The 20023-nt window shown below is 37.1% G+C and overlaps 2 protein-coding genes across 5 annotated transcripts; one reads left to right on the forward strand and one right to left on the reverse strand.

Annotated features, from left to right (window-relative positions):
- Positions 1-554: 554 nt before the first annotated feature.
- On the reverse strand, positions 555-12998 carry LOC121891644 (calcitonin gene-related peptide type 1 receptor-like). The gene is made up of 13 exons (XM_042404135.1): positions 12651-12998; positions 9288-9363; positions 8274-8424; positions 8059-8169; positions 7137-7249; positions 6927-7018; positions 5940-6066; positions 5681-5834; positions 5519-5579; positions 5373-5439; positions 4242-4460; positions 3973-4014; positions 555-2994 (listed from the first exon to the last, which is right to left on the reverse strand). The coding sequence occupies exons 2-13, from the start codon at positions 9336-9338 to the stop codon at positions 2788-2790; spliced, it is 1395 nt and encodes a 464-aa protein (XP_042260069.1). The 5' UTR covers positions 9339-9363; positions 12651-12998; the 3' UTR covers positions 555-2787.
- Positions 12999-13281: 283 nt separating this feature from the next.
- zswim2 (zinc finger, SWIM-type containing 2) lies at positions 13282-19973 on the forward strand. Of its 4 annotated transcripts, none has more exons than XM_042404911.1 (11): positions 13282-13371; positions 14565-14721; positions 14855-14931; positions 15552-15592; positions 15870-16104; positions 16436-16687; positions 16781-16865; positions 17248-17330; positions 17682-17850; positions 19091-19508; positions 19617-19973. In XM_042404911.1, the coding sequence occupies exons 2-11, from the start codon at positions 14572-14574 to the stop codon at positions 19796-19798; spliced, it is 1692 nt and encodes a 563-aa protein (XP_042260845.1). In that variant the 5' UTR covers positions 13282-13371; positions 14565-14571; the 3' UTR covers positions 19799-19973. The 4 variants fall into 4 exon arrangements, with proteins under 4 accessions (XP_042260845.1, XP_042260846.1, XP_042260844.1 ...); XM_042404912.1 differs by having other exon boundaries at positions 19091-19424; XM_042404910.1 differs by having other exon boundaries at positions 19091-19973.
- The last annotated feature ends 50 nt before the right edge of the window (positions 19974-20023 follow it).

The following is a 20023-nucleotide window of genomic DNA, read 5'->3' on the forward strand; positions in this document are numbered from 1 at the left end:
AATCCTTTGTGGATTGAGGTCATGACTACGACAGGCATGCAAGTAGCTCGTAAATACAGTATCACTCGCAGCAATAAACGCTCACGCGCGCTGCACACATGCTTTTGATCATCATGTGTTCTGTTTTTTCATCTACACTCGTGTGCACATTTATTGGGACACTGAGATGAATCACTAGTTGTAAAAAGTGTCGTGTTAAGTGCTTTTACAGCTTCTCTGTCTCAAAGTTGATAAATGATGCATTGAAAGGATTGATATAGCAGTTTTTCCTTTGGGACTTCCTAATTGTACCTGTTCACATATACGTTTTGGACGAGGAACAGACAGTAACACACCCTGCTTTGTCTGGAAACAATATTCATTTCAGTGAGAAATATTTTCTAAGGTCAGACAAGGAAATCCCACCCTTACTTAAATATGTGGTGGGGGGGGGAGGAAATACTGTTACATATTTTCTTCCTTTTGTCTTTGAAGGGAATGAAATGGAAGCTGCACCAGTCAGAAAAACACCAAAAAAAGACAAAAATACAGGGACTCTCTGTACCAAATCCCAGTTGAAAACAGCTTGTTTTTATTTACAGCATTATTACTCCAGTATAAACAAGCATTGTGAGGATTTATTGACAAAACTATGTTACAAAAATGAAAATGGGACTCATACTGTGACTAAAGTGACCCTCCAAAAATGAAAAACATTTGTAACGCTTCTGTGAGAAAACACACATCTGTGTTTGAAGAGAGAATTGTCTTAAAAGGAACGGTTTGACATTTCAGGAAATTTGTTTATTTGCTTTCTTGTCAAGAATTAGATGCTTAACATGAAGCTACAGCCAGCTTAGACTTGGACTAGCTGTTTCCAGTTTTTTATGCTAATTTAAGCTAACTGACCATTGGCAGTAGCTTCAGTTTACATAAGAGTGGTATCAATCTTTTGATCTCAGACAGAAAACAAACAAGTGTATTTCTTTATTCACTTTAAGTACCCCTAATTAGCATTTATAAGCAGTATATTAATTTCAAACACTTTAAAGTTAATGTATAGTATTTGCCAGCGAATATAACTTATTTTATATTATTGCAACTGTGTTTTATTACTGTATATTGCCATTAATTATCTGTTACCTGCAAGAAGAGTTACAATTACGTTAATAAACACTTATATCTCCCTACAACTACATTATATTTTGTAACAAACCATTCATTAACTATTTATATACTGGTTATAAAAGCTCAATAGGGGGACTTTAAAGTGAAGTGTTATCCATTAAGTTCATATTAGTCCTGCAGAAGTGACTGACCTGTAATTCCTGTTTTAGAAGGCTGAAACCAGCAGCTCTTCATTCATCAGAGTCCTGACAGGAAAGTTTCTTCTTATCTCTAACTGGCGGTGACACACTTAATCTTCACACATACTGCAGAATTACTGGATGCTAATGACTGGTGCTGGAGATAATAATTATCAACTAATATTTCAGATCAGTGAATCAATATAAGTCAGTTCCTGCTGAATTTGTGTGAAGTTCATTTAAAGGACATGTAGCATGACATTATTATTTTTTGTACTATTAATGAAACCAGCTGTAGATTGCGGATTTTAAAAATCTAAAAATAGTAATATATAACAATGTGTTCATAACGGTGTAAATACAAAGTTAAAATTCATATTTTGTGCCTCGATATAAGTCATATTTATACACAGTCCAATATATGTACAAACTTACTGTATGCACTTTTCACTCATCCCCCATTCTCTCCCAACTACCTCACAATCATCTCTCCAGCATTTTGGAATCATCAGACACGAAGCAAAACACAGTGAGCTTAACAGACAATGCAAGCTTATGTATCTGACAAAAATCATATTGTGAACCTCATTATTTGTTTAACTTAGCTAAAGGAAATAATACATAAATAGAAAAGATTCTCCTCAAGAGGCCCACATTCGCTAAAGCAGGAACGACATTTGGCAAAGTAGGCTATTTGTTTCTTTGTCTGTTTTAGCTTTTTTTTTTTTTTTACATTTAAATGCCCAGTTCTGTATGCTGCTAGCCACTGCTAACCATAGAAATCATGGGTTCTTTTAACTTAACGAAAGCAATAAACTAGGCAGTAATAAGCCAACTGCCAAAGAGCACTTTCTGTGGCTTTGTCTGAATTTTGACCAGTTCCCATTTTAGTATTGAACTTCCTATCAGGCTAACTCCAAGCAAATGTGTCTGCAGCATCAAATGGGGCCACATATCCACTTTGGCCCCTGAAAAAGTGTGTGAGACAGACAATCTGAAATGCTCTTTCAGATACTGAGAGGTGGGTAAACAGTACTTTCATGCTTTGACCCTCCACTACATCCCATGCTGTAATAACATATTTTTAAACTGAAGCAATATCCTCTAAATGCCGCCTGGTTAAAAAATAACGACTTCTCTCTTTGCAAGATCGTAACAGAACAGCATCTTTTTTATCTTCAAGTTTAATCCACACGATGCAACAGGATTCATTCCTTTTGTTAATGCCATACAGTGAGGCTGGTTGATTCATGGGTGATCCTTGAGTGCAGCCTTTCTGAATATTCATGTGTATAGTAAATGATGAAGAAACACTGTCTTTTGTCTTCCTTTTTGACAATATTCATGAGAAAAAAAGTAGAAAAATAGAGTTTTTTGTGTTGAAAGATCTAAAAAAATGAACTCCAAAGAGGTATAAAGATGGTGAAAGATGATATTGAAACTTCATCTTGAAGAATCAATAAGCGCCAAGCCTCAAATGCCAAAAAATTAAGCACCACCTTCACACAAAAGGGCTATCCGATCTGAAGATGTCCGGGTAGCTCTTGCCGTTCATGTGCTCGGTGTGGCTTTCGATGCTGTAGCAGCGGTGGACCTCGGTGAGCGACGACGCCACGTAGGAGGCTGAGCGGAAGAAGTCGGCATTGGCGAAAGTGCCGGCAAACTGCATCCGTTGCTGGTTCCAGTGTCTCCGCAGAACGCTTTGAACCTGCAAGAGGAGACGCAAAGAGGACGTAAGAAGGGTGTAGGCCAATAGTAGGCCAAACAGTTTAACTTAGCTAAACAGCTAGAAAAAAGAATTACAGCCAGTAAATCTGATACCTCACCTCAGGTGCAACAGCTAAAGTTTATCATGCAATACAGAAACTATAAATCTGACAATAAAGTCTTTCGATGCAACCAGGAATGTATTGTTCTTCAATAACTAGTGTACACATGTAGTTATATGAAAGCAGCTAAAGTAAACACTACTTAATATGTTCCTTAATGCAATGGTGGCTGTTAATACCTGTGTGAAGTAGAGTCTTGATACCTGACTTGACACATTGTTGGGATGAATCCTCTTGTTCAAAGCTTTGAGCTTTGGTAGGGATCATGTTTGGTTATTTTCAAAACAAATTTATCGAGAAATTTCTGTCTTCTTTCTCTCTGACTGTGCACTATCATCAGTGTGTTGCAAGTAAAATAGGTAAACAGTGTCTTTGCGGTCCGTAATGAATTAAATGAAGTAAAAATAAAGCTTTTGGTCTTGTTTCGACTTCAGGTGTCAAATTTGGTGATAGCAGTCTAGTTCAGTTGTGGAGTCTTAAAGACCAGGGTATGGACTGGATTTGGGTCTCCAATTTTTTTCCCATGAAGAACTTGAATGTGAACTTCCAAGTTGCTCCGGGTAAAAGTGACAGCTGAATGCCAAAAAATGTGAATGAGAGCTCAAGAACTGTGGCTGAACAGCTGCTCTAAAATTTGACCTAGGGCTATTTTTTCTACTATACCAGGAATAATTTTCCTAAATACAAAATTACTTGACCAAAAAGAAGTAAAGGGTCAAAAAAACTGAGAGAGTTAGAATGAAAGCGGAACACAGTACTTGTAGGAACATGTGATAAAAGCAGAAACTTTAAAATTTCACCTTTTTCAAATAATGAAACGTCATCAGCAATAAGAGGATAAATCAAGCATCACTTACCTCCCCATTGAAGAAGCAGAATATTGTAGAAACTAAGAGACCCTGTATGTAAAAAAAAAAGAAAAGAAAAAAGTTTTTTGAATGAGTTCATGAAAATACACAAGATGGGAAATCCTTTAAGCTCAAACAGCTGCACCAGGGCCTGCTAGAAGTTCACACTGGCCAATATTCATGCCCTTATGCTCAAAATATTTGTAATTTTAAACCACTGCTGCACAATAATTGAGGATATTGTCATTGGGCAGTTATGAACTAAGTGTTGTACTCACCTGGTAGTGCATGAGGATTTCCATGACATACAGATAGATCTCAGACACCCAGTGGTCTTCGGGCTTGTAGGGTAGCAGGACAAACTGAATACCCAGCAGAGGGATGAGGATGAGGGTGGCTCTCACAGCCCGCATGTAGAGGCTGGACTCGGCCTGATGCGTCACTCTCAGCTTGGTGATGAGAACCCGCACGATGTTCAACAGGAAGAAAAGGTTCACCTGAAATCATAAAATCCAAGCCAGCCACAACATTTATTCCCAGCTGACAACGTTTAGATCCAAGTCGGATCCTCGTCAGGTCAAAGTGAGTGAAATATGTCCATTTGCTTTCTTTTTAAACCTCATAATCTGGTTCCTCAACTCTGAATCATGGCTCACATCTCCACATTTATTCAGCAGTTCAGCATTTAGTGTAGTTATCAGACTACTGAAACCATGTAACCACATTAAGAAAGGACCAAATGATTAAAAAACAAATAAAATTACATGTCAACTACAGCTAAATTAAAAAAAAAAATCCAGCAAGATTCAATAGCTTTCAAGGGCTCATTGGTATCACATACGAAGTTCATTTAAAAGTTTACTTTAAGTAAGAAAACTACAAAAATATGTGAGTACTTCCATTGTTTTGGCTCTGTCCTGAATCAGAGGAATGTTCTTGGCTGGTCAATACAGTCGCATGACCTCAATTTAATTGATAATGTGTTTCACTTTCATGATGACCACAATGTCAACAAAAAAAACTCAAAAACCTTAATAAAACAAGCAAGAAGTGAAGTTAACTGCAGTACAAGCAGAGACAAGCGTCTGCAAACAGGAATTGGATTTATTTTAAACACTTTCTGTTCCCGAAAATTTGGGCACTATGAATAAAAACGGCAATAAATCTTACATTTTTTAATTTGGTGTGGATGTTAACACCCTCAAATTAAAACTGAATGTCAGCGTTAAACCTCATACTTTTTGTTTTATAGTCAATGAGCTGCAGTATAAATCCAAAACAATGGAAAATGGGTTACTTTGACGACATGATCAGTGGTTTTTATTTAATTATTACACAATCTTGAGGCTCCATTTTAAAATCTAGTTATATATGGCTCCTGAATACATTTCTGGAGTTTCAGTGCTTACCACCAATGCGGCGCAGATTGGGCCATGAATAATGTACAGCAAGGAAGTATCTGAGCTGACCCAACATCTGTGGAAACATAGATCAGATCATCAGCCTCATGGCGTACAAAGATATCTGTAAAATGTAAATGTTCAAAGAGGCTCACTTGTCGTTGTAGTAGCAGTGGCGTGCTATTGAATGTATCACTGCTGGCACGAGAGGAAAACCTGTACACACCAAAAATACCAAATTGGCACATTTATGACATTTGTGTTTAAGACAGACAAATGCAGTAAGGTAAAAAATATTTATTTAATTCCTCACTTACCCCATCCCAGCAGATAATACCACATGAGATGCTGTTTTTCTGCAAACACCGCCACAACAATCAGAGTGTGCAGGTAGATGCCTTCGCAAAGCATCCAGAAGTAGTTGCAGCTCAGCAGATACAGGTGGATGAACATGAGCAGCTTACAGCTCGCCTAGAAGGAAAAAACCCAGCATGAGTCTTTGTTTTTATGAGAACTAAAATCCCAATCATATTTCATGTGGGAAAAAAACATCAACATTTTTTAAAAGTGACTCACAGAGTCGTTATAAGTGTGTCCCTGTTTCTTCACCACTGTTGTCAGCCAGACAACAGTAATGACTGAATTAAGAACAAATGAGAGGAAGAGGTTTTTGTGGAGCGTTATCCTTTGGCAGCTCAGACTCCTAAGAAGAGGAGAGAAACATTAGACACATATTTTTTCAGACATTCTTTCAGCTAGACACGATAATGTTTTGTAAGTGAGCCATAGATTTGGCTTAATTACAACAGCTTAAAAGTACAATTGCCTTTTGAAAATGAATTTGTGCCAGAAATAAGGCAACACCTTGAAAAAAAACTGTACAGTAGTATACAGTAACTCAGGGGTTGATAATGGTGTAAATAATGGATTCATTAGTGTTAATAAATCCTTTATTAATGCTTTATAGATAAATAAAAAGCCATTTGCAAGAGCCCTGCTTGTCATTGGAACCAAAATCTATTAATTTTACTCATTACATTTGACTTTATGGATTATTGTAGTGCAAGAACCATGTATTAATTATAATATTTATAAAAGCAGGGATCAGAATGATTTCATTATAAAGTGAGAAACTCATGACTCATTTTTAAATGATGTGCTCACTTGCTAATAAACCATCTTCCAGTCTGATGTTATAAATGTGGAGAAATCATTCATCAAGAGTCGTATAGATTTCTCATTTTCTAATAAATCATCATGTGTGAAGTCATGTTAATAAATGACTGTTAGTCTGGATGTCAGGAGCACTTTAAATCTGGTGTTTAAGTTATTATGTTTTCTGATGTTTAAGTCTTGTCTCCTGTCAGCTGAATCATACAATTTGGCAATCTCAAAGTTGTCCTCAATGGCTGATTAGTATCATGATATTACAATTTATAAACCCTTTCTAAAGTAATTTTATACAATACGTAATGTATTTCATATATGACATCAAAAACACCAGATTTAGTAAAACATAGAAAGCTATAGTAGCACATTCATGTATTTATAGCACACACTTACTTAAAATGGAAGAATATTCCCAGTGAAATGAGCAATGACACCAGCGACAGTCCATGACCGATCATAACCAAGTAGAAATGAGTCATTGCCGCCTGTAAAAAAAATACACAATACTTAACATTCCTCAGTGCAAGTCTGAAGACAACAAAGCTGCTATAGTTTCCATGTCTTCCTTTCTTTATTTTATAATATTTTTTTATTCCTTCTTACCTTCCCGTGATGTGTAGTGTTGGCTATGCAGTTTGTGAAGTTCGTCCACGTCCTGTTGCTCTCCGGATGGCGCCCCCACTCACCCGTCTCTGTGCAGACTTTGGATGCCACCGCTGTCACAACACATTTTAAATTAGTGGAAAGAAAAGAAAGCAAAACATCATATCATCAATCAATCATATGTGAGATTTTACAGTTGAGCAAAACACAACCAACATACCCCACTGATCTAAATGGCATTTATTTAATTCAACATTCTTATTCACTTTGATTCTGAGAATTATTTTTCAGTAATTAGAAGATGTATATCGTTCTCATGTTCTGAACCAGGAGGTAATTAACCTAGCTTAGTATAAACCCTGGAAGCAGAGGAAAAGAGCTAGCTTGGCTCTCTCCAAAGCGCTAAAACATGTAATCCTCCTTAAAATCACACACTTACATTTCTGTTTTTACATTTACGTTATTTTTACATTTGTTTGTGTGCAGATTAAACAAACAAGATACAGTATTTGAACTTTGGAGAGAACCAGGCTAACACCTGTTCCCAGTTCAATGCTAAGCTAGGCTAACCACATCCAAATTCTAGATCCATATGTAACACACCTAAGAGTGGTATAGATCGTCTCATGTAACTCTCAAAAAGAAAGGGTATTTCCCAAAATGTTTGTATTTCTTTACTGTAAAATTATTTTTTTTTAACATTTTTAAAACTGTTATCTAAAAACTAGCTGAATATGTTTCGTTTAAAAATCATCTGCAGACCAGAAGTTATCTTTATTATAACCAATAATAATAAAAATGATTTGACCATTTGTAAATGTCTAAACTTCTTACCAATTACACAGTTTAAACTCAACATTACACTAAAATAGGTTTTAGTGTTACTGCGCTGCCAGAAATCACACGAGTTGGAAAAATGTACCATTAGGATCAAAATTGTCATAGTAGTCTGGACAGCTCTGCACTGTTGTGAGGCCAGCCTCAGTTTCATCCCAGCACAGCCACCCATCCCACGTGGTGTTGCACACTGGCCCTGCAAATGAAATCACACACACACACAATATGTTGGTATCCAGTAGAAAACACAAGGAGTAACATCAGAATGCTTTCACAAGCTTAGTGAGACGATATTCTCACCTATTGTTTTTGTTTTGCGGTGTGATTCTTTCATCATCCGCTGGAAACATTCGTACTGGGCCGTGGCAATTTGGTTCCGTGTCGACCGATGTTCACCGCGATGGTTCAGATGCTCCTGGTAATTGTCTTCAGGGTTTGCCGCCACAAGCAGCTGAGATGATTGGAATACAGCATGTAAACACACACAGACACACAAATATACATCTGTCAAGCAAGTTCTTAAAAAATAGAATTTAAGTGGATAAATCACATGATACAGATATCTTAATACATTTTTCCACCAAATATACATTTCACAGTCCATTTACTAGTCATGGGGAATAGAATAATGTCTTAATGTCTTCTGTGGCTCTTGAGAAGCTTTGTCAAATCTGTGAATATGACTCAAGGCACCTTCACGTTGCATTATGGGAAGTGTAGCATACAGGATTTATGGAGTTTGACCTTTATTGGAACCAAAAAGTCAGGATATTTCAGGCTCCGCTGCATTGAGTTTGATCATTCTTTTTTCAAGTCCTGTTATCTTTAAGTGTGGGAGACTATTTCTGGAATGCCCCTTTAAGGACTGTATCAGGAGGATTCAGCCAAGTAAATGAAGAGTTTAAAATGTCAGAATGTGACACTTTTAAGAAGCTGAATACTTGAGGGTTTTTGTTTTGGTAAGAGAGATTTTTTTTAGAAGATTATAAACAGATTTAGTCATATTAGATCAAATGTTACAACTACAACAAGTACAAAACCTAATCAAACTAAGTAAATAAATATCATAAGTAGCTTTGGTTGACAACATGGGAAGTCATTATAAATACTAGAGAATCCTACAGCTGAACATGCTGTAGCAACAGATTTAATCTTTTTTATATTTTAGCCATGAATTTTATGCTAATCGCTGTCAGTTAGGAACATTTGTGCAATTACTGTTCTAACAAAACTGTTGAATGATGTTAATCAGACATGAAAAAACTGCTTCTTTTCTTCAATCATGTGATACAACTGCAAATTTCAGACAGCTACCTTGTTGAGGGAGCACAGCACCAGGAGAAACATGATACCATTCAGATCCATCCGTGCTTTGATCACTATGGATATTCTGGGGAAAAAAACAACAATGGGAATTTCATATTAATACTTTTTTATCTGCTTCTGTACAGGAAAACACACACAAAGGAGACACATATTGATGACTTGTATGTGAGACCATACACTGAGGATACACTGAGGATACTGTGCAATAAGTCCATTGCCGTTACATTGGATGTTATTTTTATGTGTCATTGGAAGTTATTTTTATGCGATTTGGAGGAACAGGTAAAAATTTCAGCACCATCCCAAATAGTTTTCCCCCAGAGTTCGATAAGAAAAATGCTTCCTTCTTGTAGCAGCTGCTAACATGATCCAACACCCGATGTGTTGACAGGAGACGGTTTAAAGCTCGGTCAACTTGACAGCCTCTTGTTCACATGTCACACATATATAGTAATGATTCTGGTTAATTTAATACATTATCATTATGATTTTTCTTTTGTTAAGTAGGAATTTGTTGTTTTGGATTCAGAAACCTTCATATTTTATTCTTTTTGCGGCCTAAGATTGAAGTTTATGTACAATTTTTCTGTTTGACTTGTATAACTCAAACAAAACAATGTTACTCAGTTTTACTTTAAAACTTCACAATTATTTAAACATAATGTCCAGTCTCCCTACCTTTGCCCCCATCACAAGTCATATAAACAAAGCTGACAATAAAACTATGCCTCCAAACCCATGTTTTTAATCTGCAATGGCAGGTCTCCCCGTTTTGGACATTCAGGTTACAGATATGGCCTTTAGCTTCCTTTGTTCCCCACGGCTTCCTTCCTGCATGCTTATTATGCATGTTGAGCAAGTTTAACCAAGGTGTAGCCAAAAGAATGTCAATATGGTAAAGTCAGTGAGAGCTTGTGCAGCAAAAACCTTTGAATACAGTATTAAAATGCTTTCATATGCTCACCACAAACTTAAGCCATGTCGACACGGGGAACATAGTTATATCAACGTGATATAAATGTCATGAAATATATGAAACTGTGAGCTACACCTTCCCAAATGAATTCAGGGAATCGACTTGTAATGATCATCTAGCCAGAGTAGATTAGCAAAAACAGAAATTGTTTTGCTATGAATGCTTTTCCAGACTGGCAGATAAGGATATTTATTTCCAATTTTCTCCAGTCATAACAGACAGACTGTGTCCTGCTTGAGGCGTGATAGTTATAGCAGCAAAAGCAGTGGAAATCACAACAATCTCTGCAATGGTAGTTAAATTAATAAAGGCAGTAGCAGTATGGGTGCGGTATAAACTATGTTTAGTATTTTCCTGTCCCAGTCACTCTTTGTCACATTTAGCTGCTGCACTGTGTGTGAAATCAAGATCAACACTTTGATTATGACATTATTGAGCCCTTAGTGATGATTTACACCCTTGATAGCATGCCTTGTTATTCAAAGCCTTGTAGATAATGTGAATGGAGAGTTTAATTTCAAAAACTTTTGGAAAAGAAGTTACAAAACACTCAATACAACAACATGACAATATCATACAATTTAAAGTGAAAACATATGTATGGTAAGGTTAAAAATGGTAACAAACTGGCTATTTTATATGTTTTGAAATGATAATGATCTCTTAAGAGTAGTACCACTGTTTTCTTATTAAGATATTATATTTATTTCATGTTTTTTTATGGATAAGTAGCCACATACCACTGCACCCGTCCCTATATGCATATAGGCCTTTATACACATACACATGCACATAATTCAACAAGGAGAAACATCCAAAACAACACAAAACACAAACACTGGAAGAATAAAATACCTCAAAAAATGTGACCAATATTTTTGTTGCATGACTGATCCCTCTTTAAAAACAGTTTGATTAAAAAAAGATCCCTCTCATCATCCATGTTGAGTTGTGTGCAGCTCTCTGGGTAAGGAGTTCCATATTGATCCCTCAAACGAAGGAAAAGACATCTGATAAAAGGAGGGTTGTTTTTTTTGTTTTTTTTTTACAAAAGGGAACCTCGTAACAAGCCCAGAGATACACTACACACGTTTTGAGGTGTTACTGAAACATTTATGAGTATTTTGTAAGAGCTCAGCAGGATCTTATTGGCTTCCTATCCAACATTTTATCACCCAAGAAGCTTTAGATTTATATTTACATGCATATGTTTGTGATCAAGAAGTTGCACAATAACTTGTTGTAAATGTGAAAACATCATGGAAAGCATTAAAAAAAAACTTCTCTGATTATTACTGTTAGTCTGAGGTGTTTTAAAGCCGCTTCCACATCATACAGGCCGCATTTTAAAATAACCACCATTTATTTAAAATAATTTCTGTTCAAGCATTTTGTCTTCTTCTATCCTTGATAAAGTCTGTTCTGTTCTGCTATGAGATGCGATTGACACTTTCCCTAAATTCAACCTTGCTGGTGTTCATTTCATGCCTTCAACTGCTAATTCGGGAAGTATTTGACAGTTTGGATGATTCATACCATCTCCGAGGACACACCATATACCTTTCTAATGGTCTAAAAAGACACTTAATAACTCAAAGTGAAGTTACTCCCTTATTGTGTGGGCCATCTGTGTCAGCACATGAGGGTCTGTACGCTTTTCCATGTGAAGTATCCTTTATTAGAAACACATTGGCCTGAGGAAATCCAATTTCACCACTTCATGTCCACCATGTGAGCAGCTTTTTGCTGTTAGGTGTGACAGAATTGCAGGTGGCATGAGCACATTCACCACATGACTTTATCGACTAAAAATTCTTTTGCTGTAGTAATTCATGACATCAGCGAATGTGCTGCCAAAAATGTGCCGCATTTCCTACATTTTAGCTGCATATTTATTGATTTTGTCACAGCTTCTCAACACCGGAGCGCAAAATACAAAGAATGTAGTGTTTTAATCTGAAAAACTGGAACTTGTAATTGATTTGCTCATTGTTGCTGGTATGTATTTAGGAAATCAGTGCCCCTTGGAAGAATATTATGCTTTTCTAAGTAATATTTGTAGATTTATTGGAAAAGAAACTGATGTTTTGTGCTTTCTTCATATAGACCGCCTTGATTTGATTGCTTTTCACCCTGCCAACAGCAAAGTCAAGTGATATCTTGTTTTAACTTTTCTTCAAAAATATATTTCAGTTCATGGTTTTGTTTCTTTAACCCTTAACACCTTTATATGCATGTGTGCATCCCTGTTTTCCATGTGCCATATAACACAATTCAGTGGCAAACTTGAACATTCAACCCGACCTGTCTTCAGCACTGTAAGCCTGAATAATAATCACTGTCTACGCGGTTAAAACATGAGTAAAAGAACTTACCTTAGCAGGAGTTAAAAAAAAAACACTTGATATAACACTATAGTTGTGTATTCTTGAAGAGTAATCCTTCAGTTTGCCTCTTGCAGAAAGAGAAGAATTATATAACACTGTGTTTTGCGAGTTCTTGAAGCGTAGTCCTTCAGTGTGTGTGTGTGTTTCCCACCAGAGCCAGAGTTAACACTGAGCTGTCCTGATAAAGACAGATTGGGGCTGTGGATGACATCATGTGCTCGCCTTTTGTGGAGGCAGATGGAGGGACATCCCCACAGTGCAGTGAACATTACATTACAAAGCTATAACATAACTGATAACCATTAAATATTATAATTATATAAGGTGTAATATATAGACCTATAAATAATAATATATGATATATGTCCTGGCTGTTGAACTTTAGTTGCCTGGGTCCTGTTTGTTTATCTTTGGTACTTTTTAGTACTATAAATTGCTGTCACTGCAAATGGGGAATACTCATTACTGTCACAGCAACCTTGATTTACATGACAGTTTATCACATATTTAATCATATTAAGTCAACAAGTTGAGTCCTGGACCCAGGAGATCGATCTTATTGGAAAAACATTGAATAAATGCTATCTTTCCGGTTTCTGTTCCTAGGCAACGGCGCCCTCTGCAGGTCACTAACTTCCTGGCAACTGTCCAGTTGCCATGGCTACAGCGTTGCAGCTTTAGTATGAGTGTTACGAGTGCTTTGACACAGGTGAGTATTTTTGACATGTGTGAGCCACGGAAGGTAGTATGTTAAGTTATAATAAGCTGAATAAGTTAAAGTTGGCTGCTACGTTAACCGCAGAGATATCAATACGCTGTTTTCAAGGGACAGGTGTTCGTAACGTTAACGTTAGCCTAATTAACGTTAAGCTAGCAATTTCGTGCTAGCAACATACTACAATGTCATTTTGCCGTCTTAAAGTCGGATAATACGTGGCTGCGTCGTAGCTGGGGGGAAAATAAAAAAGCCCAATAACCCCAGGAAAGCTGAATTATTATTATGTTAGGTTTTGTTCAAAATTAAATTAGTTTCTCCACTCGTCAAGAGTACTTTGCTAGCTGTTAGCTAACCTGACCAAACTTCCTTTTCGTTGTTTTCAGCTGTTATAAAATGAAGTGGAAGATGTGTTCTTATCTCTGCTAACCAGAAAAGTCTTAAAGTCAATGAAGCTTCACATTAACGACTCCATGAGAAAATATAATGGACTAATTTAGTAAGATATTAAAGGCTGCCTTTTCATTAATTACACTGATGACGAAGATCATCAAGTTAAACCTTGTATTCCTTAAATAGGTTTTTTCCCACTATGGACCGATGAATATTTGTATTTTGTTTTATTTGATATCTTATTTTATTATCATTCATATTTTTTTATCCTTCATCGATTTTATTTACATTTAAATTTGATCTATCTATCTTTTAATCTATATTTTTCGGTCTAGCTTTTATTTCACTCTATAATTATCATCATTATTATAGCTTTTAAATCTATTTCAATATCTTTAATCTAGTTTTTAGTTCACTGTATTTTACTATTGCTACTCTTATTATAGCTTTTAAGCTTCTATTTTATTACATCTTCATTTTTATTCCTTGTGTGTCAAATTGTTTTTTTTATTTATTTTTTTGGTTTTACAGTCTGCACTTGTTCTGTCTTGTAATCGGCTTGTCAGTCATCTGTGAAGCACTTTGAACTGCGCTAACCTGTATGAAAGGTGCTATACAAATAAAGTTTGATTGATTGATTAAGAGAAAGAAAAACAGATCAGCGAGACAAGAGGTTTTTAAGCAACATTGCGATGTATATATGAGCCAAGACCCGAACTTTACAAAACATTTCATAAATGCTTTCGTAGTATTACATACCCACAAGGTGATTGATACAGTTTTCCATTCTGCAGTGACAGGATGTTCAGGAAGACTGTCTGGAGGAACACAGTCAGTGATGCAGTGAGTTTCCACCAGGACCAAGCCCTCAACACAACTATATTTCTCCTTAAATCCTACGGCCCGACAGGATTTCTGCTCAGAGAGGACGGAAACACCAGAAACTTCAAGGTGACTCTTGCAGTATTTAAGGATATTATGAAACTTCCAACCAAATTCTGTCCGTTCTTCAGCATCTCCAACATTAAAAACAGAATCATGGATGTGGGAAGTGATTTACAGTCTTACATGGTATTCTTCACAGGTGTGCTTGGGTGACCCACATACGTGTACGTGCCCTGTGTTCTCCAGGGAGCAGGAGCCATGCAAACACATCTGCTGGTATCAATGACACACAAACTAATATAATATAGGAAAGAAATTTTAGCAAATGATTTACAAAGTTCCCTTTCTTATTCTTAAGTACAGTATGTGCAGCATTATGAGAGGAACAATGTTATTTTATGTATCCATAAGATAGAAAACCATGGAAGGGTAATTAATTTTTAAAGTCTTTTTGCAGGACCTCATAACTGGGACTGAGTATCGAGTCTCGGTACTTTTTGGACACTGATCAAATTATGTCTGTAGCACAAAGCATGAAACCGTCAAATAATGAAAGTTGGATTGTCAGTGTTGTTTACTTGTTTGATCAGATATTGACTGATTTAAATAGAATTTATTTCTGTTTTTGCTATATCTTACTCAGGCAAAATTCTGGCATGGCTGTGTTGTTAAGACAACACATGATTAATTTTAGATGTTTGACTTATTTTATTAAAGTAAAAGAAAAGTGTTTTCAGTTTTGATTACACAACAAAAATATATTTAAACAAATTATAACAATATCCTGATCTACAGATGACACAATTTATACTAATTTATATCTATATATAAGTGATATATACTTATAAATGAGCACTACTACCTCTGGAATGAACCTCTAATCTTTATCATTACAGGATTTTACTGCGGAAATTCAGACTACCCAGAGAGCATGAATGTAAGTTGTTTGGATAATTTCCTTTATTTAAGGTTCAGTTTTATATTGATTCTTGAAGACATGATTTGATTAGTTTGTGACACATTGAAAAGTATAGTGTTTGATAAAATTGCAAGTATTTCTGAGAGAAATTGAATGGTTATTAAAACTACTTGTACCACCTTACAGCTACTTTATAGACTCACTGATGGTTTCAGGGTAAACAAAGAAGTAATGGACCCACCCTTTGTACGTGCATGTTTGCCGACATACAATGTTAAAAATAACTTTGTACTAGATTCCTTTCAGCATGGACTTGTGGAGAGACAGATCTTGGAGGTGCTCCATGGTTTACACCAAACAAGAGCCCACCAGACGGAAAATGATTCCTCCGCTGCTTCTGGGACCCCGAGCCAACCAGTCACGGGCCAGGAGGCTGGAAGCGTCTGCCGGAAAGTGATCCAAGCCCAGGATGTGTGTCCTATCTGTCAAGAGGAGCTGTTGGAGAAGAAACAGCCTGTGTCTTACTGCAGGTGTGTTGGCGGCTGCGGTCGGGCTGGGGTTTGTCAAGCTGTTATTGTTTCAGTGCAGTCATGTTTCAGGATGATGTAACATGTTCTAGTCAACTTTTGTTGCACCACTGGCCAGAACATGACCCTTCTCAGCATTATCAGTCCCACTACAGCACATCCAGCTGTTGACATACAGCATGTTTGGTGGAAACCACCCACACAGATTTCCGGATGTAATAAAAATAGGTTCCATTTCTCACAGAGGAAGAGGACATGTTATTTAAATACAAATAAATGATGTAGAAAATCTTTATTTACAGGCTGATTCTGTTGCTTTCCTTTTCTCTGCCAGGTTCGGTTGTGGCAATAATGTCCACATCTCTTGCATGAAGGTGTGGGCGGATCACCAGCAGCTCTCAGACAGAGAAGAGACGGTGAGGTGCCCCTTGTGCAGGGAGGACTTCAGCTCTTTGAAGTTGCTGCAGGAGCAGGTGAAAAATGCAGCCAAGCTCTGCACTGCTGCTGAGAGAGAGAAGCCAGACAGACACCTGGGAGTTCTTTGTCACAGCTGCCGGGTCTGCCCCGTCACTGGCAAATGTTTCAAGTAAGCCAGTAGCAGTGTAGTGTATTTAAAGTGATTTAAAGTTAGATTTTGTGATACTAAGTAAGTGATGTCTTCCTCACTTCCTCTTTTCAGATGCACAGTCTGCAGTTACTTCTATCTGTGTGAGGACTGCTCAAAGAAGGGCTGCCACCCACAGCATCTGTTTGCTTCACGAACAGTGAGCCATTTAGATTTAGCTGAATTATCCTTGTACCGCATCAGCAAATCCCCCACACAGAGAGCTGGCATTGCAGTAATATACTGTAAATGCATAATGAAACTGCATAAAATGTGTTAATCATAGCACAGTGTGAGGTACATTATAACATGGATTTGGTACTTTGTATTATTGAAGAAATACAATATGTTAAATTTATTACAATATGATAGTACTGTCTATAGTACTTTAGACTATTAACCGTTTGTCAAGCAACAGGTTTAAACTATAACAAGGCCATTGTTTTAATGAACAAGCATTTCTAACATAATCTTAGAGTAAAACAGCCACTGTTAGACGCTGTTAGATAAATACACACATCTTAACTCTGAACTCCAAACAGAAAAGGAGAGAGAAGTGGCGGCTTGTGACAGAGGACGTGTGTGATGACCCAAAGGGAGCAACTGCTCAGCCAGCAAATGACAGGCAAGTTATTGAATACTCAAGAGCATCCTTTTCATACTTGGTAGATGGAGATGGCCAGATTGACTCTGAACACTGACGGTTTCCTGAGGGTGATCTCAAGATGGTATGGAAGTTACATTTACGACCAGATAATCCTGAGCTATAAAGTGTCTGGGTCCTCACTTCTGATTTGATGAGTCACAAAACTATAAAATACCTGAAACCTGTGACCAAATTGCAGTTTATAATAGTATTGTGGAAACTAAAAATAGTCACTCATATGGATAGTCCAGCTAAACTTCTTGCTATACTAATAATATAATACAATTTATAGAATATTTTATTCTCAGTATTTCCCATCTCGGTCCTCAGCATCATCCCCATAGCTGCAGACCCTCTACCAGAAAATGTGTTGAGTTGTCTGCCTACCATCAGGGTGAGATCAGGGTCTCGGCTCTTGGATGAGGGACAGCAGTGTCGGATTTGTCTGCAGTGTTTTACCTTGGGCCAGCAAGTCCGAACTCTGCCCTGCCATCACAAGGTAAAACTTTTCACTGGCATTATCTTAATGTCAGTATAATACAAAGTACTTCAAATCATACAATCTCAAATTCATGTTAAGCATATTTTCTTTCAAATTGTGTGTTAGTATACCAAAAATCCTAAATTTCTAAAAAGTGGGCACAGCTCAATACTTCAGAGCACAATATGTAATTTCTGTTGCTAGGGGTCTCTAAATCAAAACAGTAACAAAAGATGGAGTTTGATGATGTTGTGAAGTAGCGTGAGATCATGGTAGTGTCTTCATTGTTAAACAACCAGCTTCTCCCGGTTAGGATTTCTTCAGTGTTCATCGTTCAGGAGGTTTTTATTTGAAACCGAATTATCCGCAGACGTCTCCTCCTCCCCAAAATAAACAGACCTGGTGATTAAAACCAGTAAAAACACTGAATAAAGACGTTTCACGTTAAAAATCAATGTTTCTCCGACAGTGTTTGGCAGACACAGGATGTAAGGAGGGGCTGTGAGCTGAGCTACTGCTAATGTTTGCTCAGCTTGTTTCTCTGATAACTTAAGATCCAGACGTCCGATGACTAAACTCCTTCATCCGGTTAAAGATATACTTGAAAATGACCAAGATCTAAAAATTTTATCATTAAAATGTGGCTTAAAACTGAATAAAAGCCAATTTATGACAACCACAACATGACATATTATCTAATATGCGTATACTCTTTGGTAGACGCCATTGTGGTGGACAACCACAACGCTGACGCATGCACACTAGATGATCATCATCTTGTGCGTGTATACTCTTTGGTAGAGGGAGTGTGATGCCATTGACAGGCGACCAAATGAGACGGACCGTTACCTTGATTAAAATTACAGATTTCTCTGGGTTTGAAAATTGTTGGAAACATTTGGGATAATGTAAATACACAACTCAACAAAATATATAACATAGGTCTAGTTGTGTTTAGACATTTTAATGTGGAATAGTTAGATATTATAATATGTTCACATTAAAATGTCTAAAATGGCTTTAATCAGGGAAGTTCTAACAAATTTCAAAAATTTATTAGAATTTCCTGCATAGTCTGCATAGTATCTGTGTATCAACATTTGAAGAAGTACATCAAGTATAGCAGATCCTAGAGTGCTGAGACTCTCTGTTTCTATTAAATCATGATGGCTAAAACAAATGTAACACAAAAAACTTTACAGAGTCCCCTCCTCTGTCTCATCCTCCCCTCTCCCTCACGTGTTCACACACGCTTTAGTTCCACACAGACTGTGTGGACGGCATCCTGCGGAAGTCGAACTCCTGCCCCTTGGATGGATATGTCATTTTTAATCCCCTGACTTGGAGAACCAGTGAAAGGAAGACATCCCCTACGCTGGCCTCCTGCTTTTCCAGTGACTGTTCCAAACAACCAGAAAGTAACTTAAAGGACCTGTTTGTCCCAGGAGTGGCACTGCGGGCCAAGAATACTAAAGTCACTCCCTCACATGGTGCTCTAAACTTAGAGGTGCTGACAGGCTCTTCGGTACCTTTAAACATCCCACAAAACCAAATGGTTGACAGATTTGAAGACCTGTGCATCACAACAACAGGTACTGTAACACAGGAAGAAAAAAAAGCATCACAGAAAAACTTAATTTGTGTTTCTCCTGAGAGCAGTTCTTCTTTTCACCAAGGTAAGTCTGACTCAGATAGACTGAGTGCCTGTTCCTCAAAAAAGACATTATTAAAAAGCAGGTTTGCACCAGTGCCAAAAATCAAACCACAAGTGAACCTTTTTGTAGGTTTGTGGAGTCCAGAGCCAGACAACACAGCTACAGTGGCCTTTAATGCCAGGCGAACTAGACTGCAACCCAAACCAAGAGGCCCAGTAACCACAAATAATACAAACAACAGACCTACGTCAGAGCTAAGAATGACTGGAGTCTTGATAAACACATGGCATCAGAGGAGGACGGAGAGCTAAAATGGTTTTTGAATGTTTGATTTTAGATGGGTTGAATGTTTCAGGTTTGGATGAAATTCATATAGTGTAAGAAATCAGTAAGTTTACATGTATAACCCTTGATGTGAAATCTATGAAATATTGTTTTTATGTGCAAATTTGTGTCATTTTGCTAAAATAAAATGTCTACATAATACACTAGTATACTTGAAAATTCTTGAATGATTAAGCTTCAGAGCAAGAATT

This window comes from Thunnus maccoyii, chromosome 24 (genome assembly GCF_910596095.1).
Source record: "Thunnus maccoyii chromosome 24, fThuMac1.1, whole genome shotgun sequence".
NCBI classification, from domain to species: domain Eukaryota; kingdom Metazoa; phylum Chordata; class Actinopteri; order Scombriformes; family Scombridae; genus Thunnus; species Thunnus maccoyii.

Coding starts and splice junctions, on each gene's coding strand:
- LOC121891644 (XM_042404135.1), bottom strand. CDS start 9,338: ATGGATCTGAATGGTATCATGTTTCTCCTGGTGCTGTGCTCCCTCAAC. Junction 8,425..9,287: donor TGCTGTGCTCCCTCAACAAG/GTAGCTGTCTGA, acceptor CAATCATCTCAG/CTGCTTGTGGCGGCAAACCC. Junction 4,461..5,372: donor CAATCTGCGCCGCATTGGTG/GTAAGCACTGAA, acceptor TTATGATTTCAG/GTGAACCTTTTCTTCCTGTT.
- zswim2 (XM_042404910.1), top strand. CDS start 14,572: ATGTTCAGGAAGACTGTCTGGAGGAACACAGTCAGTGATGCAGTGAGT. Junction 16,688..16,780: donor GTCACTGGCAAATGTTTCAA/GTAAGCCAGTAG, acceptor TCCTCTTTTCAG/ATGCACAGTCTGCAGTTACT. Junction 16,866..17,247: donor ATCTGTTTGCTTCACGAACA/GTGAGCCATTTA, acceptor AACTCCAAACAG/AAAAGGAGAGAGAAGTGGCG.